Source organism: Apostichopus japonicus, chromosome 17, assembly GCF_037975245.1.
Source record: "Apostichopus japonicus isolate 1M-3 chromosome 17, ASM3797524v1, whole genome shotgun sequence".
NCBI classification, from domain to species: domain Eukaryota; kingdom Metazoa; phylum Echinodermata; class Holothuroidea; order Aspidochirotida; family Stichopodidae; genus Apostichopus; species Apostichopus japonicus.
This window is the reverse complement of record NC_092577.1, coordinates 3,390,662-3,413,227: the sequence shown is the minus strand read 5'-3', so window position 1 is coordinate 3,413,227 and position 22,566 is coordinate 3,390,662. Positions and strand designations below refer to the sequence as shown.

General features: G+C 39.3%; 2 protein-coding genes across 2 annotated transcripts; both read left to right on the top strand.

Annotated features, from left to right (window-relative positions):
- Positions 1–446: 446 nt before the first annotated feature.
- LOC139984068 (uncharacterized) lies at positions 447–6,140 on the top strand. The gene is made up of 2 exons (XM_071997746.1): positions 447–746; positions 2,522–6,140. The coding sequence occupies exons 1-2, from the start codon at positions 712–714 to the stop codon at positions 4,812–4,814; spliced, it is 2,328 nt and encodes a 775-aa protein (XP_071853847.1). The 5' UTR covers positions 447–711; the 3' UTR covers positions 4,815–6,140.
- Positions 6,141–6,291: 151 nt separating this feature from the next.
- Positions 6,292–22,470, top strand: LOC139984069 (flavin-containing monooxygenase 3-like). Its single transcript, XM_071997747.1, has 7 exons — positions 6,292–10,033; positions 14,272–14,444; positions 14,940–15,228; positions 17,795–17,850; positions 18,857–19,256; positions 20,309–20,556; positions 21,884–22,470. The coding sequence occupies exons 1-7, from the start codon at positions 9,919–9,921 to the stop codon at positions 22,205–22,207; spliced, it is 1,605 nt and encodes a 534-aa protein (XP_071853848.1). The 5' UTR covers positions 6,292–9,918; the 3' UTR covers positions 22,208–22,470.
- The last annotated feature ends 96 nt before the right edge of the window (positions 22,471–22,566 follow it).

Below are 22,566 nucleotides of genomic sequence, written 5' to 3'. Positions count from 1 at the left end.
CTTCCTTGTGTTGCATATCTCAATTTTGTAGTTACATTGTTATTATTTCTCAACTATCTCTCCTAATGACTGAACAGTGATATTTGCAATATCCATAAATTAGTATAAATTGGTAGACGTTAGGGTTAAAGCTGTTGGAACATACTCTTAGAGTTCATCCTATGATATATAATACCACTCCATCCCCTCCACCCCCCCCCTTTTACCTCCTCCCTAACAAGCTCTCGGAACCGTTACAGGCAAAAGTGATCTTCAACTATATATGTATAGTCTCTAGGAAATGAAATCTGCTTCAAATACTTGATACTCATATATATATATAAATATATATATATATACGGATCGATGTACGTGCGGACAGACATATAAATAGATACTGTACCTACCACTCCCTTAATGGATAATATGTATAATAATGGTTGTACATATTCACAGAGGATCGAAACCAGGAAGGTCTTCATTCATATATACTGTTCGATTGTTATATAATGAAAGTATATATATGTATATCAATGAATATGAAAGTGAAGGTCGACAGTATGCGGATCCAATTCCTGAATTCTTAATATTTATTGCTGTTTAGATTAATTTGCTATACACTACATGCACGTGATCAACGTGATGCAGTGAGTTGATGTAGTGGAATATCATATTTAATACATGTTGAACCTGTCTTTCATGTTGAAACTTGCATGAGAGTTACAAGAATATATGGGCTCTGAGGGACAGAATTCGCCGAGTAGAAGGTAAGAGTTCAAATTTAAAAGATGAATGATGTCGGATCTCACTAGGTGTAGGAGCCCAGTATGATTAAGGGTGGGGGAGGGGGCTGTAACGACTTGCCCGAAATAAACCAAATTTTTTCGAGCGCTTCGCGCGTGTTCAACATCTTAATCTCCATATCATATACAGGTAGGCATGCATCGGTTATTATGCTTGTTAGTAATATTTGCTTGGTAGGCTGCAGGCTCCCCCCCCCCATACCCCTCTCCTACGCCCAAGGGCGTAGGAACCGGGGGGCGCCAGCCCCCCAGTGAAAAATGTGGAGGGGCGGAAGTATCATTCCGCCCCCCGGTTCGCAAGTCAGAAAACCCCTTTTTCATTTCCAAATGAGAAAAAAAAAATCTCATTTGGAGCACCAAATTGCATCTAAGGCCAGGTGAAAATACAAAATTAAGTTTACAAAATGGAGTGGGTGTTGACGTGTGCTACATTGCACCAAATTGCATCTGAAGCCACCTGGAAATGCAAAAAATTCCAAAGGGGAGGGGGACACCCCCTCCCCTTAGACCCCTCCCCCAGGCTGGCCATCAGCCTTCAGCCCCCCCCCCACTCAAAAGTACCTTCCTACGCCACTGCCTACGCCTATGGATCTCAGCATAAGGCATACATTATGAACTTGAAATTTAAATAAACGGATTGGGCTTCGATCATAATTGTTAGGGCCTAGAGCTTTACTTTGCGTTTCAACGAGGAAACATGAAAGAGAGCAACATTTCTTAACGAGTTAGTTATTTAGTTGTTATTACATATTCAGTCTCGCACATGGCTCATTATCATGGGCTCACTAATTGAACATGTAGCTGGCCGATATTCTCTTTCTTCTGTAGTTTGCATGAAAACCATATTAGGTATAGAAGGCGGAAATATTAGAACAGAGCATGGCGTTTAATATATTTACCTTATATCGTGTAAATATAACTAAGGTGTTCAAAGCAAGTAGTAGTTTATACTCGAGTTCTCGCCTGTGCGGCGATCATCAGACAACTTGTCGTGTGATCAATCATGATCTAACCAACTTGAATCATTTGTGATTCACAGGACCTTATTTATATTTATATAGGTTGAGACTAGCGGAACACTAGTAGTTGTTACTCAGTCTCAGGGTTTCACGCGGTAAGCGATCATCAGACACACACCTATATATCTCTCTATTGAAAATCGTAATGATTGGAAAATCAATAACAGTGAACAAACTTCCAGCCTCCACCGGGATTCGAACCCGGGCCACCCGCTTTGTACGCGGACACCCTAACCACCCAAACCAACTTGAGAGGTTCGGACCCGGTAAGGAAGGTCGTAATTCCACTATAGGCTTTGTCACCTGTATCGAACAATACTAATTCTGTTTTTTTGGTGACATATGTTGCCTTACTCAGAGATCAAACATGATGCTAACCAACTCGAAATCATATGTGATTCCTTAAGCCGGATCTCGAAAGAGATACTTTTGAAAGACTTCATGTTGATCAAATGGAGGTTAATGACAAAGGCAAATGAATATATATAATTGAAAATCGTAATGATTTGGAAAATCAAGAACAGTGGAAAATCTTCCAGCCTCCACCGGGATTCGAACCCAGGTCTCGCGCTTAGTACGCAGACACCCTAACCAATAGGCTATGGACGCTGATTGTATGTCCAGAGGTTCGTAACCGGTAAGGAAGGTCGTAATTCCACTGAAGGCGTTTGTCACCTGTATCGAACAATATATATACCGATATATCTTACTCTTTTACAGATCCGATTACACAGCAAGACAGATGGCGTCTTCGTCACCACTCAAGGACATGGAAAAGAACTTTTTTCGGTGTTCCGTTTGCTTGGATCAATTGAAAAATCCGAAACTGCTACCGTGTCTTCATCGATACTGCAGTGATTGCCTGAAAGTAGTCATTCAAATAAGTGATACTGAGACGTTTAAATGTCCAATGTGTAATCAGCATCACGCAATACCAGCCAACGGGGTAGACGGCTTTAAGACTGATTTCCACATGAAGAGTATGCTTGAATTTATACAACTGCAAAACTCATTTAAGGAGAAAGAGTTAAAGAAATGTATCAGCTGTTCACAGAAGAAAACAGTCACAGCATACTGCTTTAAGTGTAAAAACTTTCTATGTGATCCTTGTTACCATTTTCATATAAAAAACCCAATGTTCATAGACCACCAACCACACACTCTGAACTTGGAAAGTTACGAAGAACAAAACCTGACGCTGGAAAAACTAGCAGCTCTAACGGAAGACCCCAGGTGCCATTTACACGTGAAACAGCAAGCGCAGTTATGTTGCTGTACATGCGGAAATGTACCAGTTTGTGTGACCTGTACGTACAGCAAACACAAAGGTCATGACCTGCATGATGTAACTGAGCTAGCAAAAACTGAACGAGAGGCGCTCAAATTCAAAATGGCGACACTAAACGAATTCGACAGAAAAGCGTCCGATTTACGAAATAAACTTCAATCAACTTCACGAAGGCTGAGAGATAACGTTGCAAGTAAGTCAACCCAGTTGACAAACCAGCACAAACAACAGGTCAACAAGATTCAATATAAAATTGACGAAAATACCTCTGAACGAGAAAGAGGCTTAAAGGACATAGAGACAAGAAGAAACTATGAAATATGCCAAATAAGGAAGAAACGGGAAGACGAGCTTTGTCAAGTTAGAGAGAAATATAACGCAATCATTTGTGATGCAGGGGAAATATATGATAAAGAAACAAACAAGCTGAGAGCTAAATACGACGAAATTGAAAGTGCACTCAGTAGAATGCTTGAACGTTTGAATGATCAAGTGAAAGGCTTGCACGAAACTAAAGTACAGCAAACAATACAAAATGAAACAGAACTGACGAAATTGTCAGACTATTGTGAGCAGATCATAAAGCGGTACGAAAATTTCCGCGCTACAGCAACTTCTATTCTTGCTTGCAACAACGAGTGGACCGACGCTCAATGTATCCCTGATATTAGGAGAGCTTGTGAACCTCTGACAGAAGAGATTGACAGAGGATTCCCGGGGTTAGAATCGCTCTCGGATGTTGCTATGGGTGATTTGACAAAGGTTATTGTCGATGACGTCAGACTCACTGAACTTGAAGAGACTGTTGTTGATGTTGAAGGAATCAAGGCCAAAGGTTGGAGGAATACAAGTATGACCAGTACCAGCGAAGGTGAGATCGTCATCACTGGTAAGTTATCAGGTGATCGCTCACACATCACTGTCATCAACAAAGACGGGAAAACCCAAATTCAAAAACAGGTCCGAAGAGAAAAGAATTGCAGTGAATACCCATACCGTTATTGTTCATATTTGTCAGATGCCATTGTCGTTACGGTATGCAAAGCTGATGAAATGGGTGTTTTCAACGTTCGCAGTGGTTCCTATGAAAAGAAAATGATCAGTGACGTCACTACCAGCTGGCCAGCTGATCGGTGCGTGACCTGTATATGTACTGATCGTGCGACCAATCGTGTCATTGTGGGTACAAATACCAGAGATTTGTACGTATTCGATAATCAGCTGAATTTCAGTCACATCATTAAATTGCCCGAAGAAATCAATCATTCGGCAGATATCGCTTTACATCGAGGTAATCTGCTGGTGTGTGACGCAGAAGGGATGGAAGCATATGCAATTTCCACGGAGGAATCAACCGCTAAGCTGTTGTATAAATTCGTCAAACCGCGTCTTGATGGAATTAACTGGCGACCTCTCAGAGTATGTACAGACAAGAATGGTTTCGTCTACATGTTATGGACGGCATTCTCCTCAGGTCTGTGGAGATGTCTACTGTTGCAGTACAGCGAGAATGGCCAACAGCTACTGACAACAAGAATTGTCGATGGAAATGCACGTTGTTTGGCCACATTGGAAATAGGCGGGAATGAGAAGCTGCTGATGACTACAGTGCATTCGGGAAAGCTATACACCTATGGTCTAGTAGTGAAGTCGTTAATAAATTATTATGATGCAACATCAAAGCGTTCTGCTACCACCGACGAAAATTACCTTTGTGTTAGCTAAAGAGTGCTAACGACTTCAAACTGACCTTCCGATAAAATTTCATTCATGTTGGTAAGGTAGGTGTTAGCCTAAGCCGTATTTCGAATGTTTCCAAGAATTTCATTCTTTATGTTCAAGTAAACAGAATGATAGCCTTGTGCCATACCCTAACAAATATTAATATTAGTTGATCTTAGCATTTGTAAAGTACTTTATACCTTGTTTTGTGCCTCAAATACGTGTCTGCTGATTAAGTTCGGAAAACAGACTTCCGAAGCAGATTCAATGTTGCTTATTCTAAATGTACTCTGACCAGGTGGGTGTGTCGCAATCAAAAGAGAGGACAGATAACTCAATAAAAATAATGAATATTAATATGGAAATTGCATAAAACGGTGCCGTTTTCACTGAGATTTTAGTGCAGAAAGCTGGAAAGGTCGAAGTTTAAATTTGGCAAACACGTACTGAAACTTTAACAATAAATTGCAAGGGTTTATAATAGTCTCAGACTGATCTGTATATATTGTGTTTTTTTTCAGTTTGTCAGTTATTGTCATGGTAATAAATTCAGAAAATTCAAGTTATCAGTTCCTAAGATTTATTTCCATTACAAATAGCAGTATACATACGTCAGTGGGCGTTATTTCCCTCGATGGTCCATGCATGCAAAATGGCTCACTGAAGACGCTTCAAATTGGAAAAGGTCACGTTGGTGTCCACTAATTAACATGTGGGCTCTATGCATTTATCACTCTAGGCCAATCGAAGATTAACAAATGAATTAACAGTCGTCATGATTAAATTCTAAGCGACACGGCACATGTAAATGCTATCAATCAAGACATAACTCTGTCTTCACGTAGTCTTTGGATAACAAGAGACGACCGAATCGTAAGAGGTTCTTACATGTAGATACTTTAAACTGTCAAGTTATACCATCTGATGCCCGAATTGAATATAAAAAGCAGGTTATTGAAATCCACTAGCTCAGGCAGCTTAAACGAACTGATGATAATATTGAAAAATAACAATAAGATGCCTTTCTTTGGGGTACCAATTTGATCCATTTCTAAATATATTTTCTATTAATAGCGGAACTGCTAGTGTACTACTTCGTACTGGTGGTAATGGAATTAATAGCAGAACTGCTAATTGCACACATATCTCATGAATGTTATATACTAGTGAACAACATAATATTGATATTATAATGGCATTCTGTTTTAAGTATTAGATGATATCATGAATGGTTTAGTTTTGCAAACAGGCTAAGAATGACTGTGATATTAATACATTTCGTACACGTTATAAGTGTATACTATAGTACATATAATTACTGAAATCAGTTCTAACATATTTACTATGTGTAAAAGTAAGAGGGTCTGACGTTTCGATCCTAGCAGGATCTTCTTCAGAGGCTGAATGACAAGTTAAAGTAACAGAAGGGACAAATACACACTTAGAATACAGATAGGTTAATGAGCAGGGTGAACACAAAAGAGAAAGATGTACGAGGATTAATAGACAAGATTAGTAGAGAAGAAAGAAACCAACAGGGGGAGAGGGGAGGTTGGAGATAAACTGTACAGGGACAAGGGAGGATTCAGGGAAGAGGGTAGGGAGTAAACTAGACAAGAACAAAGATAAAAAAGTGTGGAGAAAAAAGTGGAAGAGAGCTATGAGAAGAAGGGTGGCAGAGGGGGATACAATGGGAGATGGAAGGGGGCAGAAGACAGGTTAGTCATATCCTTCCTGAATGTTGAGCCCATGAGGTTGAATGGTGCGGGGGCGTTGCATCCACAGTCTCTCTCTGCTGATTCGTACTAGGTCAGGATTGCTACTTAACGATTCAATCCCATATAAGGACATGTCATTAATGGTATGGTTGAGAAGGTTAAAGTGTTATCCAACCGGGGTCTCAGTCTTCAAGGTGTTGACTGTGGATCTGTGACCATAGAACCGCTTTTTGAGGGTGGTTTTAGTCACACCAACATACTGGATGCCGCAAACTCTGCAAGAGATCAGATAGATGACATAAGAGGTTGTGCAAGTGACGTGACCCTTAGTCTTGTAGTGAGTTGGCTGCTGTGGCTGGTGATGGAATTGGGTTCAACAATGAGGTGGCTGCAGACTATGCATCTTGAAGTACGTTCACATTTGAAAGTACCACGCTGAATGTGTGTAGGGTTAGAGATTAGAGGTGAAACAGCATAACGCACAAAAAGGTCTCGTAGGTTGCGTGGACGTCTGTAGGCAATGGTGGGTATTTCAGGGACGGATCGTTGAAGTCTATCTGAAGTGAAGAGAGTGTTGTGGTTGTTAGTGGTGATTTGCTGAAGAGGAGGGAGATTTGGGTGGAAAGTAACAACCAGAGGGAGCCTGTCGTCGCAATCGCTTCCCTTATTGAACATCACTGCCAATGCAGATGATCTGGATAAACACTATGGCCCCTGGCAAATAAAGATGTTTTTCTAAAACATCTGTATGACGAATGAAAGAGGAATTGTTAGAGCAAATAGGTCGAAGACCAAGTGGTTGACTGTAGGCAATATCAGACTTGCAGTGTCGTGGATGGCAGCTAGAAGAATGGAGATACTGGTGTGTGTCTGTGGGCTTGGTGCATAAGTCAGTGGAGAGAGAACCGTGTTCCTTGCGAACAGTCACATCGGGGAAGCTAACCCGTTGGTGAGAGTAATCAGAGGTGATTTTAATGGTGCTGTGGAAGGAATCGATGTGATTGATGAAGGTGAACAGGCTATCTTCATCACTGGTCCAAACAAAGAAGATGTCATCAATATAGCGCCACCAGATAAGAGGACGACATGGAGCTGCACGGAGCATGCAATCTTCAAGGCTAGACATAAACAGGCAAGCAAAGGAAGGAGCCATCCTGTACCCACGGCAGTCCCGTGTCTTTGAAGGTAATTCTTGTCCATAAACGTGAAGTTGTTTTTGGTGAGAACATGTTGCATAAGAACTTTAATGTCAGAGATGGGTGTACAAGGGTGGATCTTCTTGGACAGGGCTGCACACGTGGCTGCGATACCTTCAGCATGAGGGATGTTAGTGTAAAGATAAGTGACGTCGAAAGTACCGATGATGGCTGTACTGGGGATTTAGTTCTTGATATCTTCAAGTTTCCTGAGGAAATCTGGAGTGTCATAGATGTAAGAATTAATCTGAGGAACAAGAGGTTTGATGAAGTGACGGTCCACAAATATGGATTTCTTCTCGGAGTGGGACCCATTGGCCTGATATGACAGGCCCACCAGGGTTACAGGCTTGTGAAGTTTGGGCAGAAGATAAAACCTGGCTGCCTTACAGTCTGTGGGAGAAAGGAAACAAAGAGCCTTCTTAGAGATCTGGTTCCGCTGGTACATATCAGTGATGGTCTGTTTTTTTCTGTTGGGAGAAAATATCTGTGGGATCAGAATCAAGAAGAGTGTAATTATCGCTGTTGGACAGATGACGCATGGCTTGCTTGGTGTAATCCTGACGTACCTGGATGACAAGTGCAGAACCTTTGTCGGCTTGCTTGATGATAATGTCACTGCGAGACATCAGTGAGGTTCATTTCTTGGAAGGTTGTCATGTGTTCTGCGGAGAGGAGAGTTTGACTGGTTAGTCTCAGAGCTGACAACTTGGATGTAAGCTTCTAAAACAAGTACTCTGTTCTTAGGAGGCATCCAAGAACTTTTCTTGCAGAAGGATTCCCGTTCAGCTGGAAGATCATCTAGGAAAAACTCACGGAGACGAATTCTGCGAAAGAAATGAGTAAGATCTTGGCGCAGTTCCGCTTGGTCAAATGATGGAGGAGTAGGACAGAAGTTGAGTCCTTTGGAGAGAAGCCTATTAAAGGTCTGCACTGGTAAGAGTAGAAGAAGATAAGCTAACAACTGCAGTAGAGGAGGGTGGTTCAGACTCAGGTGGAGGCTAGGACCTTTGAAACGGTTGCAGGTGGTACGTTTGCGTCTTTTCAGAAGGTCACTCATTTTCCTTTTTCTTCTCACTGTTAGTTATGTTTTTGTTTTTATTTTACTTTGTGTATCTTCCAGTATTATTGGGCTCTCTGGTTCGAACCTAATTTAAATATCCAAATTACATTGCAATTTTAGCAGATGAAAAACGGTGTTAAATGCAATTAAAATGTGCTTTTCTGTTTATAAGTACTTAACAGAACATGTGTTGATTGAGCTATTAGAATTTAAAGAAAACACGTGGAAATTTGCACTGAGGAGTCGACGTCATCATCAATAGCTTTAAAGGAGCATTCCAGAGGTTAGCATATTTTTAAAGGTGTATTATATTTAAAAACCGAGATAATATCACCAGCACGTAAGTTTCTCTTATTTTCATTTTCGTTGACTATAATTAAGACTAAAATTCTGCCTCTTTTCATGGCACAATTTTGCATCTGTTTACCAATGCTACCAAATAAATGAAACTTTAATTCATAATGAAACTCGATATAACAATTACAATTGTACAAACTATATAAAGCCTTCGTTACAGATATCTTAAAAGGCTCACAAAGGCAAATCAATCCTAACGTTTAGCCTAAGCTAGGATCTTAAAAGCCAAAACTGGCTTAGGCTATGTCGAGTAGAACGACCGTATTTATGTTTGCTAAACGTTAAGTTCTTAACAGCAAATACGGTAGACACTAATTAGGTTAGCATGCATTCAAGAAGATGGTTGACATGTAAAGCATGATGTTGAGGAAACCCTTTGGTTGAAATCCTTGTCGCTGAGCCCTCGACTACTCTTAAAATTACCTCATTTCTGCTCTTAGGTCAAGCTGTTTTTACGCGGCTAACACACTGCTAAATATAAACTGCTTTAGAGTTCGTTTTCTTGAGATTTAGCCCTCTAAAATTCCTTTGATTGATCCATTAATCTGCTTGATTTCTAAGTTTCACTTGTGATTACAAATCGAATCGATCACTAATTGAATCATTACAATTAGTATATCGACATATATTGACATCATGCTAAACTCAATACCAGCAAGTTCCTTGTGTGTTCTCTGTCAAGCTCGTGTTACAAAAAGCTCTTAATCATATAAGCCGTTAGTTTCATTGCATGCCTCAATTTTTGATTTATTCTCTCTGGTCACATCAATACCATGGATAGGAAACGCGTTGGAATCGTCGGAGCTGGGGCGGGTGGGTTAGCTGCGATTAAAGCTTGTCTGGAAGAGGGATTCACTCCAGTTGCATTTGAGAGAACCGACCAGTTAGGTAAACTTCATCATCAAAATGTAAAATCATTTCGTTTCGTTTTGCAATATCTACTTAAGAAAAACTCTAGATTTTTGCTAAAAGGCACTTTTAGTATCAATTTATTGTCTATCAAATCGTTCCTTTATAGATTTTTTTTTACTATTTTTTCCGCAACCACATCCCTTGATGGAGTTGGCGTCATTAAGTTAAGTAATTGAATGTTTATCATGTCAACATTACTCACTTTACGACGAAGTTACTGTAGACAAAAAATAAAACGTTTTAGACCTTCACGTGAAACAATGCTCTATCTTCGCTTGTTTCGTATTCCCTAGCTGGGAAGTATTTATAAAAGACCTAGAAAGGGAGAAAATATCTGCTGAAAGATTGTCCCATTATTTTGCATCACACCACTCTAATTGTTTGCTAAGTAGATTACGATTTCCCAAGCAAACAAAACTCGCCCGACTGATCACGTTTCACTGAAAGAAGCCCTGCGGATGGTAGCTGTAAGTTGGTAACACCTGGCGTGTACCCGTGTGCTTAATACGTATGTATTTATTTATGTATGTGTTTTAGATCCTCCTGCAAGCAGGAACTCGCGAAGAAGACATCATTGGCTTATCAAAGCCGCAAACTGATCGAAGTCAGTCTCTTACATTCATATTTAACGTCCGTGATTATGAATTGTCAATTGTCAACAACTATGTAACTGGACGACATACATTAATCTTGGAGTGACTCGAACACGGGCCTTATGATTGAAATGCACCGGCGTTAACCAATGAGCTGACACTCCTAAATATTCACAGAGAAAAACTAAAGGTTTCGTTATATTATCGCAGAAAATAATAGTTTGCATACATCCATAGGCGTACGAGGCGGGCGGCAGGGGCAGACTGCCCCCCCCCCCCCCCAAATTTCCAAAATTCGGGCAAAAGTCCTGAAAATTCGGGCAGCCTAAGAGGAGAAAAAATATGTATATATAAATATGCAGTAGCTTGCCCGAACTTTTTTATATTTTTGCCGGACAATTCCGTGGAGAGTTTTTTGTGTTATTTGTTTTGTGACATTAATATTAATATAGGCCTATGATTTTCTTTATTTAGCATCATGATGCCCGAATATTTCCGTGTAACACCACCGTAAGCGCAGCTAATCTGGGCTACCTCGCTTTTTGCACTATCGCCCAAGATTATTAACAGGGAACGCCGCTCACAATCGTGGGGACATGCGTGCATGGAGATAAGCAGTCTCTGAAGTGAAAAAAACCGCAGTAAACATTTTTTTCTAACTAGTCAACTGTATACCTGGACATCCCCGACATGAGTATATATAAGAAACATTTTCTTTTTCATGGATGGTGGGTGGGGGGGGGGTCCTACAAGCCTAAAAGTACAGGTTTATCATTTTCTTTGTTATTTTTTATACTTTTTTGTGAGACAAATTGCAGTCTCACCCGACATTGACATTTTCCCGCCTACAATGTATGTTTTTTTCTGGAGGTAGCTGAGTACTGTGTTAACATAAGAAATACGATAACTAAAAATTAGCATAAAAATATACTGTCCTATTTTTCCCCTTCAAAGTGATTTTACCATTTATTCTTCTTCTAATTTACCAAATTTTTGGGGAAGTGTATATTTCTAAATGTGAGATTATAAAATAAAGAACGTTTAGATGCAACTTGCAATGCCTCTCAGAAGTGCCATTTCCGGCAATCTGAGAGGCATTTTTTGCCAAAAAAAATTCTTGTACGCTACGCGCCAACCGATGGTAGCGCTCCGCTTAGATAGTGTCACGGGAACTTTCGGCGCAAACGTTTCTGCCCCCCCCCCCAACCGAAATGGTCCCGTACGCCTATGCATACACACTGTTAATAAGTCTAAAGGAAAAATAGCCCAGCAGTTCCTTTTCCGACACAAGCTGCAAGAGGAAAACATTAAGGAATGTCCTTTTCTACGGAATGGCTTGCCATAGATCATAAAACTTCGCTTAGAACTGCTTAAACTGCTTAGAACATAAAAGTGTTCAATTAAGTAATAATTGAACTTTTCTTTTCTGAAGAATCCAAACCCAATTACATCTCTTTAAAGGCTACATAATATCACAGAAAGATAAGCTCAACTCACTTACTTAACCATGCTTTTATTTGCACTTGCTTACATTTTAAAGGACATTTTTATATTAAAATAGGAAAAAACCGCCAACTTATGAAAGTGAACCCAAAAAAAGTGTCTTTTTTCTATCTAGTCTCCAATTTTGCTTGATACCTCGATATCGTTATCGTTCTGCTTTTTGTTTCGTTTTGTTTTTCTATTTAAAAAAGCAAACGTTGGCCTGCGTATCAATTAAAAAACATTGGTTTAAGTAAAGAAATAAAGTTTTCAATACACACAGTTTGACATAATGCTAAACTCTGTACCAGCAAGTTTCTCGCATGTTTACTACTTACCATTAAAACAACTCGTAATTCCATCAGTCGAGGCATTCTAAACCTGATTTTGCATCACTGTAGCAACCGCTTAAAAACCCCGGCATATTAATCAAGCTTAAAGAGGCCTGGTCGTGACGTAGTGGGTTTTCTAATATTTTACTGGTAAGAGCGTAACTTTTAGGAAGTTGAGATATTGTATTTCAATCTAGATCATAAATTTTAGGATGCGCCTGTGTATGTGTGTGAGTTAGAAAGAGAGTGAGCATAAAAATGTGTCGCGAACTCCGATCAACTTCAAACTTGCTGGGTGGGTGCCTGGCCGTGCCCGCGTGATTGGTGACGTTACAGTTCAAAGGTCAGAGGTTAAAGGTCAAAGGTCGAATACCTCAAAACTTGTATTTTAGCCATTACCTGCTTGTCAGTATGGAGAAAGGCATGAAACCACAAGATATATGTAAAGAATAATGGGACAAATTTTAGATTTGAAGGTAGCAACCAGATGCATTCAGATGTAACCCAACAATCACTTCCATCACGGGAAAGATGAAATATACAACTCCATGGATTGCCCTCTTGTTTCATTTAGTAAAATCTCGCACGATATCATCGGAAATGTCCTCTAAAATGCGTGCAATGGTTCACCTACATAAAGCAACGTCACTTAATGGCACTGCCTACCACAAACTTCACTTCACAGATCAGAGAGCATTATCAGTCCTTAGCAACAGTATTTGATATTTTCCTCTGTTAACATGTCTCCTGTTATCAGCTTTATTTGTACTTTCATACCCAGTTTGGACATCGTATCTCGTTGCTAAGGGAAAATACCCCTTAGCCACCAATATTGCTGGTTCATTCACTATTATTGCCAGATACCCTCTACATGTGATAACACGTTTTATCTGATTTTACAAGGTAATTGAAATCTGATGAACTCCCTGAGAAATCCGCGTATACTTTTGCATGTATGTCTTGAAGTTGGAATGATAATAACGATTACAAAAAAAGCCTAAGCTCATCAAATTAAGCAGCTCAAAAAGCAGCATAGTTAATAGACTTAAATAGATATTCCGATTTTCATTGTTTAAAGAAAATTGCTGCTGACTGTACTCTGACAAACTGTACTGGAGTTAGCTGGACTCAGGCAAGCTAAACCCGGACTAATCATACACACAAACTACAGCTGAACATTGAACTTATAGATGGCTCAGATTATAACTGGACTCGGACCAGCTGGCCACTCAGACTAGCCACAACTGGGCTAACCGGACACGAATTTACTTGACTCTGGCTACCGGAAGTCCAGTTAGCTCAAATCCAGGTAGTCCGTGTCCAACTGGCTCTAGAACAGTTAGCTTGGGTCCAGCTGGCTCGAGTCCAACTGGCTCGACTCCAGCTGGCTCAAATCCAACTAGCCCGAGTGTAGTTAGCTCTAGCCAGCTGGCTCGAGTCCAGTTGGCTCGAGTCTATCTGGCTCAGGTCCAGCTGGCTCAAATCCAGCTGGCTCGAGTCCTACTACTACTAGCCCGAGTTTAGTTAGCCCGAGCCAGTTGGAATCGGACTACCTGGATCTGGGCAAACTGGATTCGAATTAAACTGGCACGGACTAGCTGGACTCAGGCAAGCTGGACGAATCTCCTGAACTCGGTTACGGCACTGTTAATTATCTTAAACAAAGGCTTCACTAAAAAGATATATTTTATTTACCCTTAACAGTATAACGCTTAATTCATCATTGTAAAGATGCAACTTTTGTTATCCAAAAACTAACTTTGTTCGGTTTAACAACCGACTATTTAATTCTCTTACGTACACGCAGGAGGAATATGGGTATATCGGGATATCAGTCAGACTGAATACCCTGAAGCTGCAGCTGTGTATAACTGCTTAAAAACCAACGGCAGTAAAGCCTTCTTTGGATTCACGGATTTCCCTTGTCCCAAAGAGTGGACACCCTTCGTTTCGCGACAAAATTGTCTGGAATATTTTCAGGTAATAACCTACATTTACTATGACGCTTTCTTACTGCCAATCAATAAGGCCTACATCTACAATAGATTTACTCAATTTTGAATTAAAGGATTTAATTGAATTATAGCTTAAGTGTACTCATAATGGGGCGGCTTCACAACCTCGAAACAAGTGAACTGAGTGGTCTGTCATGTACGTGGGTCCTAATTGACTTTCACGTTATCGAGTCCACTTTCTTAAGGATTCATCTTTCCTTAAGCATATTATGAGAATACATAATGCGTTATCTGTGCTTCTCCGCCCTCCCCCCCCCCCCCCTAATTAACCTCGGGCCGCAGAGATATCGTCATGGCGGTTTAAAACATGAACTAGCGGAACTGACGTAATCAAGGGAATGGAACTGACTCAAACCTTCGTCCTCCCGTTCCCAGAAACCAGCATCTGCGTCGTGGCTTAAATTGTTTCGACTGTTGACTTTCCATTTTTCCCCTCATATTCAAACTTTACTTCCATTAGGACTATGCTACAAAATTTGACCTATCTCAGTACATACGGTTTAACACTGAGGTCTCGACAGTTTATCCAACTGACGATTATGAAACGACTGGACGTTGGAGAATAAGGATTCGTTCAGATGGCGGGTACTGCGAGGAGCTTTTCGATGCAGTGATGATCTGTACAGGTGTTCATTCTCGGGCGAACTTACCGAGATATCCTGGTCAAGATATCTTCAAAGGTGAAATATCAACAGGGAGTACATATCGCGAAAATACCAAATATTCCGATCAAAAAGTACTAGTTGTTGGTGAGTTTTGTTTTGTTGTTGTTTTTTTTGTGTTTCTTTTCTTAAAGATATTTAGAATTATACAATCATCGTATAAGCGGCCATTTTGGCAGGTCCTTAGTAGGTGGCGCTCTACATATATTCGTAATCCTATTTTACCGTAAGTGATCAGTTATCGCATCCTTCACTTAAACTGTTTCTTCAATTCGCATCACTATAAAGACCTTTTGTGATGATGTGTATACTTCTCACAGCTGCCACGTGTTGAAATGGGATTGTTTTTGTTACAAGCAATAACAAATAAAGTAAATAGCAAGCTAAACGCTAATAATTAGAGACACCCGGTTTATAGGTCGATGTTACGAGTTTATCGAAATTCACTTGTATTATATCAACCTGTATTTATCAAATGGAAAACCGGCGTTATCAGCTAATAGTCCCGCATTCCTGCTGTTTGTCGTGCGAAGCTATCAGTGTGATCAGGTGCACTTTATTAACACAGCTATAGGAATAAATTAAAGGATGGTATCCTATATTGAAAGGGCATTTCCATGAACAAAACAAAACACATCATACGGATATATCGAATAACTTTACCTATGGATTTTTCCTAGCTAGGATGTGGATAATTGGGTGGTCGTACCTTCATGAATGCTGCATTGACTAATTTCGTCACCTTTTTATGGCCGCTTGACCATAGATAGAAGTTATATTTTTCAACTAACATTTCTTACCCACCATATGATAGCTGGTGGCTTAGAGAGCTCAGCATCGCAAATATTTAGATTTTGAACTAGAAGAGGTGATTGTTTAGCATAGTGCTCCCTCCAACATATCTGTCAGATCTTGCTGTGGAATCTTTCTGTTGAACCAAGGAACTTCTAAAACGCCTTAAATCACCTTCAATCCTCCAGATTTGTATATCATCGGTAGTTTATTTCATCCTCTTCAACATCCAAGCATAAAAAAGAATGATGATGACTGGAAAAAAAGCTGAAAACAAAGTCACATCAGTCGGTACTGTACATATATTACTTGCTCTCTATCGCCTTTCAGGTGGTTTTACATTACAATTGTGGTTCATGGTACATTCATGGACAAGCTCGTCCACTTGAAAAGTAAGAAAAATGTAGGGCCGTGTTGTGAACGATGATAAAACAACCAGTTTGGACAATTTCCTAATGCTAATAGTACCTCTCTTAAGCTGTACTCTAATATCATGCTTCAAAGCACTGGAACTGACAGTACAAAAAGTTCCCAAACTTACTCTGATTGTAATGCTAATACCTCTCTAAACTGTACTCCAATATCATGCTTCAAAGCACTGGAACTGACAGTACAAACAGTTCCTAACCTTGATCTGATAGAAACATGATACACATAATGCTCGTACTGACAATACGAGTGCTCTGAAGCGGGACATGGCACTACAGTATAGAAAAAAAATCGTCCCAACTGGGTGTGATAATTCGTAGTCATTGCATAAGCAATACGAAAGTACCTTGTTGCTAGGTAACCAATTAACCCTGTTGTTCGAGAGATATTGCAATGTATTTAGATAATGTTGTCTTTTAACAAGTATACGATCAAAACTTCATACAGTGACGACATTTTTGCCTTGATCTGATACGTAAGAATTCCTCCAATTGTGTAACCTGTTGCTCTTTTTTTCCCCTTAGAGCGTGTTACTCAAGCCTTGTAAAGGCAAAGAGAATACAACATTTTGGACATGTTGATAAATATTTTCCGCACTTTTTGGGCGCAAATTTTTAACAGCAATGTAGAAATTTACAAAAAGGAAATTAATCGCCGACCAAGGGCACAAACAAATTTGGTTGATCATTCGATAGTATATGACGTCATTGGCGTAACCGGTTCAACTATATTGCGACTAGTAACGTAATTATACGTTTTTCCTAAGTTGCTCAAATCCGTATTTCAATAATCCTGTGGGATTAAAGCTACTGTAAAAGAAAAATTTCTAGACAATGAGTTATGAGTGGGTCTGTTAATGCTATTAGAGCAAAACAAAATCATATTTTACATGTTCCCCAAACATTTCAAAATAAAACGTTTATAATGCACTGTCTTTGTCCACAGAGCTCGAATTGGGGTTAGGCCTAACCTTGCTCGAAACCGTAACCTATCACCTCCAGTCTAGAGCGCCAACTTAGTCAAAACATTTCGAACAAACATTTCCTCAAATCCTGTTAAAATGAAGAAAATTCGCTGTCAAATTGCATATGGTTTCTACAGCAAAACGCTTCGAGTTACCACCAATGACCTCATCAAGAAAGTACATTTTTGAAGGCGTTCTCATATCGGTGCGACGACCATTATTATATAAACTGCTCTTGTTATTTTGGCATACATTAACATATTTTTTTATCGGGAAGAAAGTACGTATACAACTGATTTCTTTCCATTTGGTAAATTACCAAAATTTGGAAATTAAAGGCAACTTTGGGAAAAAATAGGTTATATTTATTACCTTAATGAATTAAACAATTAATCATTATTTTTTATTTATTTTTTTGTCTTAATGTTTACTCCTCTCTCTCTCTCTCTCGCATTTTATTGTTTGAAGGTGGCGGAATTTCAGCTGGTGACATAGCAACCGACATAAGTAATGCCTCGAAACAGGTAGTTTATAAGTGTCATAAAAATTACAATGGTTTCGCACTGAATTGATCCTTAGTATAGGCGAGTAGCGCCCCCCCCCAATTAGAATTTCTACTAGGCTACTAGTTTCAAAAGCCACCAGAAATCATTTTTTTTTCTCAAAGATGATGTTAACAGTAAAGGACGTAGTAAAGGGACGGACAAATAATTATTATATCGATGTGTCCTCGTCTCACAACCCCCTCCCCTCCTGCCCCCTTCTATACTCCCATACTTAAGACATGTATGTATGTATGTATGTATGTATGTATGTATGTATGTATGTATGTATGTATGTATGTATGTATGTATGTATGTATGTATGTATGTATGTATGTATGTATGTATGTATGTATGTATGTATGTATGTATGTATGTATGTATGTATGTATGTATGTATGTATGTATGTATGTATGTATGTATGTATGTATGTATGTATGTATGTATGTATGTATGTATGTATGTATGTATGTATGTATGTATGTATGTATGTATGTATGTATGTATGTATGTATGTATGTATGTATGTATGTATGTATGTATGTATGTATGTATGTATGTATGTATGTATGTATGTATGTATGTATGTATGTATGTATGTATGTATGTATGTATGTATGTATGTATGTATGTATGTATGTATGTATGTATAGTGATCTTCCCGCAAGCAGGAACTCGCTACTGAAAAAGAAAAATAACGTGGTAGTGCCCTGGATGATCAAGATACCCCTCCCCTCTCCCCTCCCCCTCTCTCGTGCTCACAAATTTCTTTCTTTTTTATGAAATTAATTTTGTGAAATTAATTACTACGAGTTTATATGCGTTGAGTTTGTTTGTTCTCTTAAAATCTAAATCTATGACAGGATCTCAGTTACTGTTGCCATAATATCCAAAAGTATTTCGACTTTATCTTTCTTTGGGAAGAATAATCCGACATTATGATTTCAATTTTGTTTAATTCTTATTCTTTTTTATTCTTTTTCTTAGACCTATATCAGTAGTAGAAATGGCCTTTCCATCACACCTGTGATTGGTCCTAACGGCTGGCCGTTCGATTCATTTATTGGAATGCGTTTAATACAGTTACTACCGGCCTGGATTGAAACATATCTCATTCGAAGAGAAAGTTATAAGAAGTTCCGATGTGAACATTTGGGTCTAAACATTCCTTCTGAAAATGGAGTACGTTCAACCGGAGCGATACTCAATGATAACTTTATTAATCAAGTGTTGTCTGGTAATATTTTACCGAAGCCAAGTATTCGAAATTTCACGGATACTGGAGTTGTCTTCCAAGATGGATCAACAGTTGAAGATTTAGACGCTGTTATGTTCTGTACTGGCTACCATAGTCAAATCCCGTTTGCTGCGGAAATCTTTATCTCAGGTAAGAAAAGCCTCGAAATACCCGCGTTTTCGACATATGAATCTCGAGTCGTTTTTCCCTAGCGAACACTCATACGTTTATCTGTTCACGAGTTTGCTTAACGACGAGCTCAATCGAATCGGGGAGCCTGACTCGAGTAGTTCGCCATATTTGTTACACTGCGCGTGCGTACCAACCGGACATTCCCTGTTACATATGCACATACTGGCATAGTACAATTTGCAATAACAATACGAACTGTACTTGGGCATCGTATTGGTTTTATACCGTTTGGCAAGTTGAGCATAAGAGTTGCCGCCCTTTGTTTCTTCTTTACCGTCTGCGGGACGCGTAATTTTTTTTCCCAGGACGAACGTGGGTTTCAGGTTTTTCTGGAATTTACAAATTCGTTTGAAATCAGGGGTAGGGTTTAGAAAGTGGGTTAGGGATCCAGTTTCTATGAAAATGAAGGATTGTCGTTCATAATCTGGGGTCAATACTAGGAAAAAAGATTCACAACATATTTTTTGAAAAAGCGTCACATGTTTGGAAGCCAGGGATTTGATTGGCCGATGCCCACGTTCGTCCTGGGAAAAAAAAATACGCCTGCGGGACGGCTTGCTATTTAGAATCCTGACCGTTGCTAGGTATAGCTCTACTCTATTCATAGCCCAGTGTTCCAAGCTACTTGTGTATATACTTTAAACCGTTTCTTTTGTGCTTGTCCCCCCCCCCCCCCCTCTCTCTCTCTTGCCTCTGAGGAAATGTCAAAGCGACTTAATCAGACTAAACTGATGCAATGAAAAGATAACGAAACAAGTTGTAATTTAATAGCCTATGTCTTTTTGAAATATCTTCTTATGATTCTAACATATAGGTCTCCATTATGTTTTATTGAGTGCCTTATTATCAGGTCAAAGTGGAATACGTTAACAGTTTTGACACTACCTTTCCCAGCCAAAACCCATCTCGACGTAGGCAACGCTTTGTTTTCATTTAATCTATTTTTTTGTTTCTGTTTTTCTCTTGCTCTCTCTTTGTACGATCTGTTTTCTCTTCATTCCTCCGAAAAGGAACTTCGGATGCTGACCGATATTCACTCGTATTCCCTGTCCAACTGAAACACTCAACATTAGCTTACATTGGATTCTTCAGAACTGCCACAATTGGCTCTCCAATCACTGTCATGGAGATGCAAACACGGTGGGTGGCGCAAGTATGGAGTGGAAACTGCATGCTGCCCTCTATTCCTGAAATGCTCACTGACGTAGAAGAGAGACAGAGGGCAGAACGTTCAAGATATGGTCGCGTCATTTGTCAGGTAAGAGGATGTCCTACCTTTAAACTTGGATCAGATGTGATAGAACTGGTATCTTTTGGTCGTTCTGAACCATTCATTAGCTAACGCGAACTGTGTCGAAAAGTATTGAGCAGACGTTTCGTTTAAATTGGTTACTTTTCCGATGTTGTTTATAACCCCATTGCAAATGATAACGTAGTACATATGCTGCTTGAAGAAACAAGTTTCATTCTGAATACTAGGTTTTAATTTGGTTGGGATGGGAGGGGCGCGGGTTATTTCCGATTTACTCATTGAATATGGTACCATTAACGTGAGGAAGTATTATGGTTAACAGATTAATAGGATAGCTAAACGCAATATAAAGTATGTATATGTGTGTATGTATTTTAGATCCTCCTGCAAGCAGGAACTCGCGAAGAAGCCTCATTGGTTTATCAAAGCTGCAAGGTGACCGAATTCAGGCTCTTAGATTCATATTTAACGTCCATGATTAGGAATTGACAATTGTCAACAACCTTGTCAACAACAGCCAACAACTGGACGACATACATTAATCTTGGAGTGACTCGAACTCGGGACCTTATATGATTGAAAGTCACCGGCGTTATCATTAGCATATTATGATTAAGGTATCACTCAAGTATGGAGCTTTAATAACACTGTGTGGAAGATGGCACAGTCTAAATCACATTGTTAAAATCATTTATTTATCAATATTTGTTATTATCATGGCGACTGGCTCGTTTGGCACCGATCACTAACATACTTCTATAGCAACTCATCGCCTCCCTATACGGGCGATGAGATTCTACTAATAACACATTACTTTACTACTTTAACCAATGACAAGGAAAAATAAGGAACGTGATCCTTGAGAGCTGCATTTTTAAAATCATCTGAGATTGATTAATTCATATATATATTTATTATATTTGTTTACTAATGATTTTTGTACTCACATTAATTATTATACAGGACATACTCTTTGAACGTGAACTATCAACAATTTAATTGTAATATCTTCTATTACATGATACTTAATGGTACCATTTACCAGATACTGCCCATTTGAAAGTAAAAAATAAAAGACAATTCTCTAAAGAGTTTTTCGCTCGCCCCATCCCAGCATTTGTTGCCCACCTCACACGTTTCGCCTCTCAATATCATTACTATTACACCTGTTTTCGACGAAGTGACCAATTAACAGATTTAAACTATCTAGCTAAATTTAAATAAACGTAAAAAAAAATTATCAATGCATGTTGGTGCAAATACCAAGTTTCGTAATGCTATCAATTAGGATGTTATGTAGTCTTAAAATACAGTCGTTTCGTTGATCATTCAGGTTGATGCCGTGCGCTACATGGACAACATAGCAACTAAGATCGGGTGCTACCCCTCTCTTGCGTCTCTGTTTGTCTCCGACCCTCGGTTAGCTGCTCGCGTGATCTTCAGCCCTGTTGTCCCGGCAACGTACAGGCTGGTCGGGCCACACAGATTGGAGGACGCGCGTGACGTCATTTTGACCTCCTGGAGTACTATTTTCGGAGGAATGCCTTTAGAGAACCAGCAAGTTAAATGTACAATGTGGGATTTGGGGATGACTAAACTGTGCGTTTTCATAATAACGCTGATGATAACGCTTACTTTATCAATTACTCTGTGGTAGACTTTGCTGATGGCTTTAACAGCGATTTCAATTCACTTTGGCAAGACAATGTCATTCTCCCACCTTGGTCACACACCAAACATAGTCTCCATCCAAAATTAAAGATAAAAACAGACTGTGTAAAGTATAGCATAGCATAGAATAGTGTAGTATAGTAAAGAATAGTGTAGTGTAGTCTAGTCTAGTATAGTATAGTACAGTACAGTATAGTACAGTACAGTACAGTATAGTACAGTACAGTATAGTACAGTATATATGTACAGTTTAGTACAGTATAGGTCAGTATATTACAGTGTAGTACAGTATAGTACAGTAGAGTACAGTATAGTACAGTAGAGTACAGTATAGTACAGTATAGT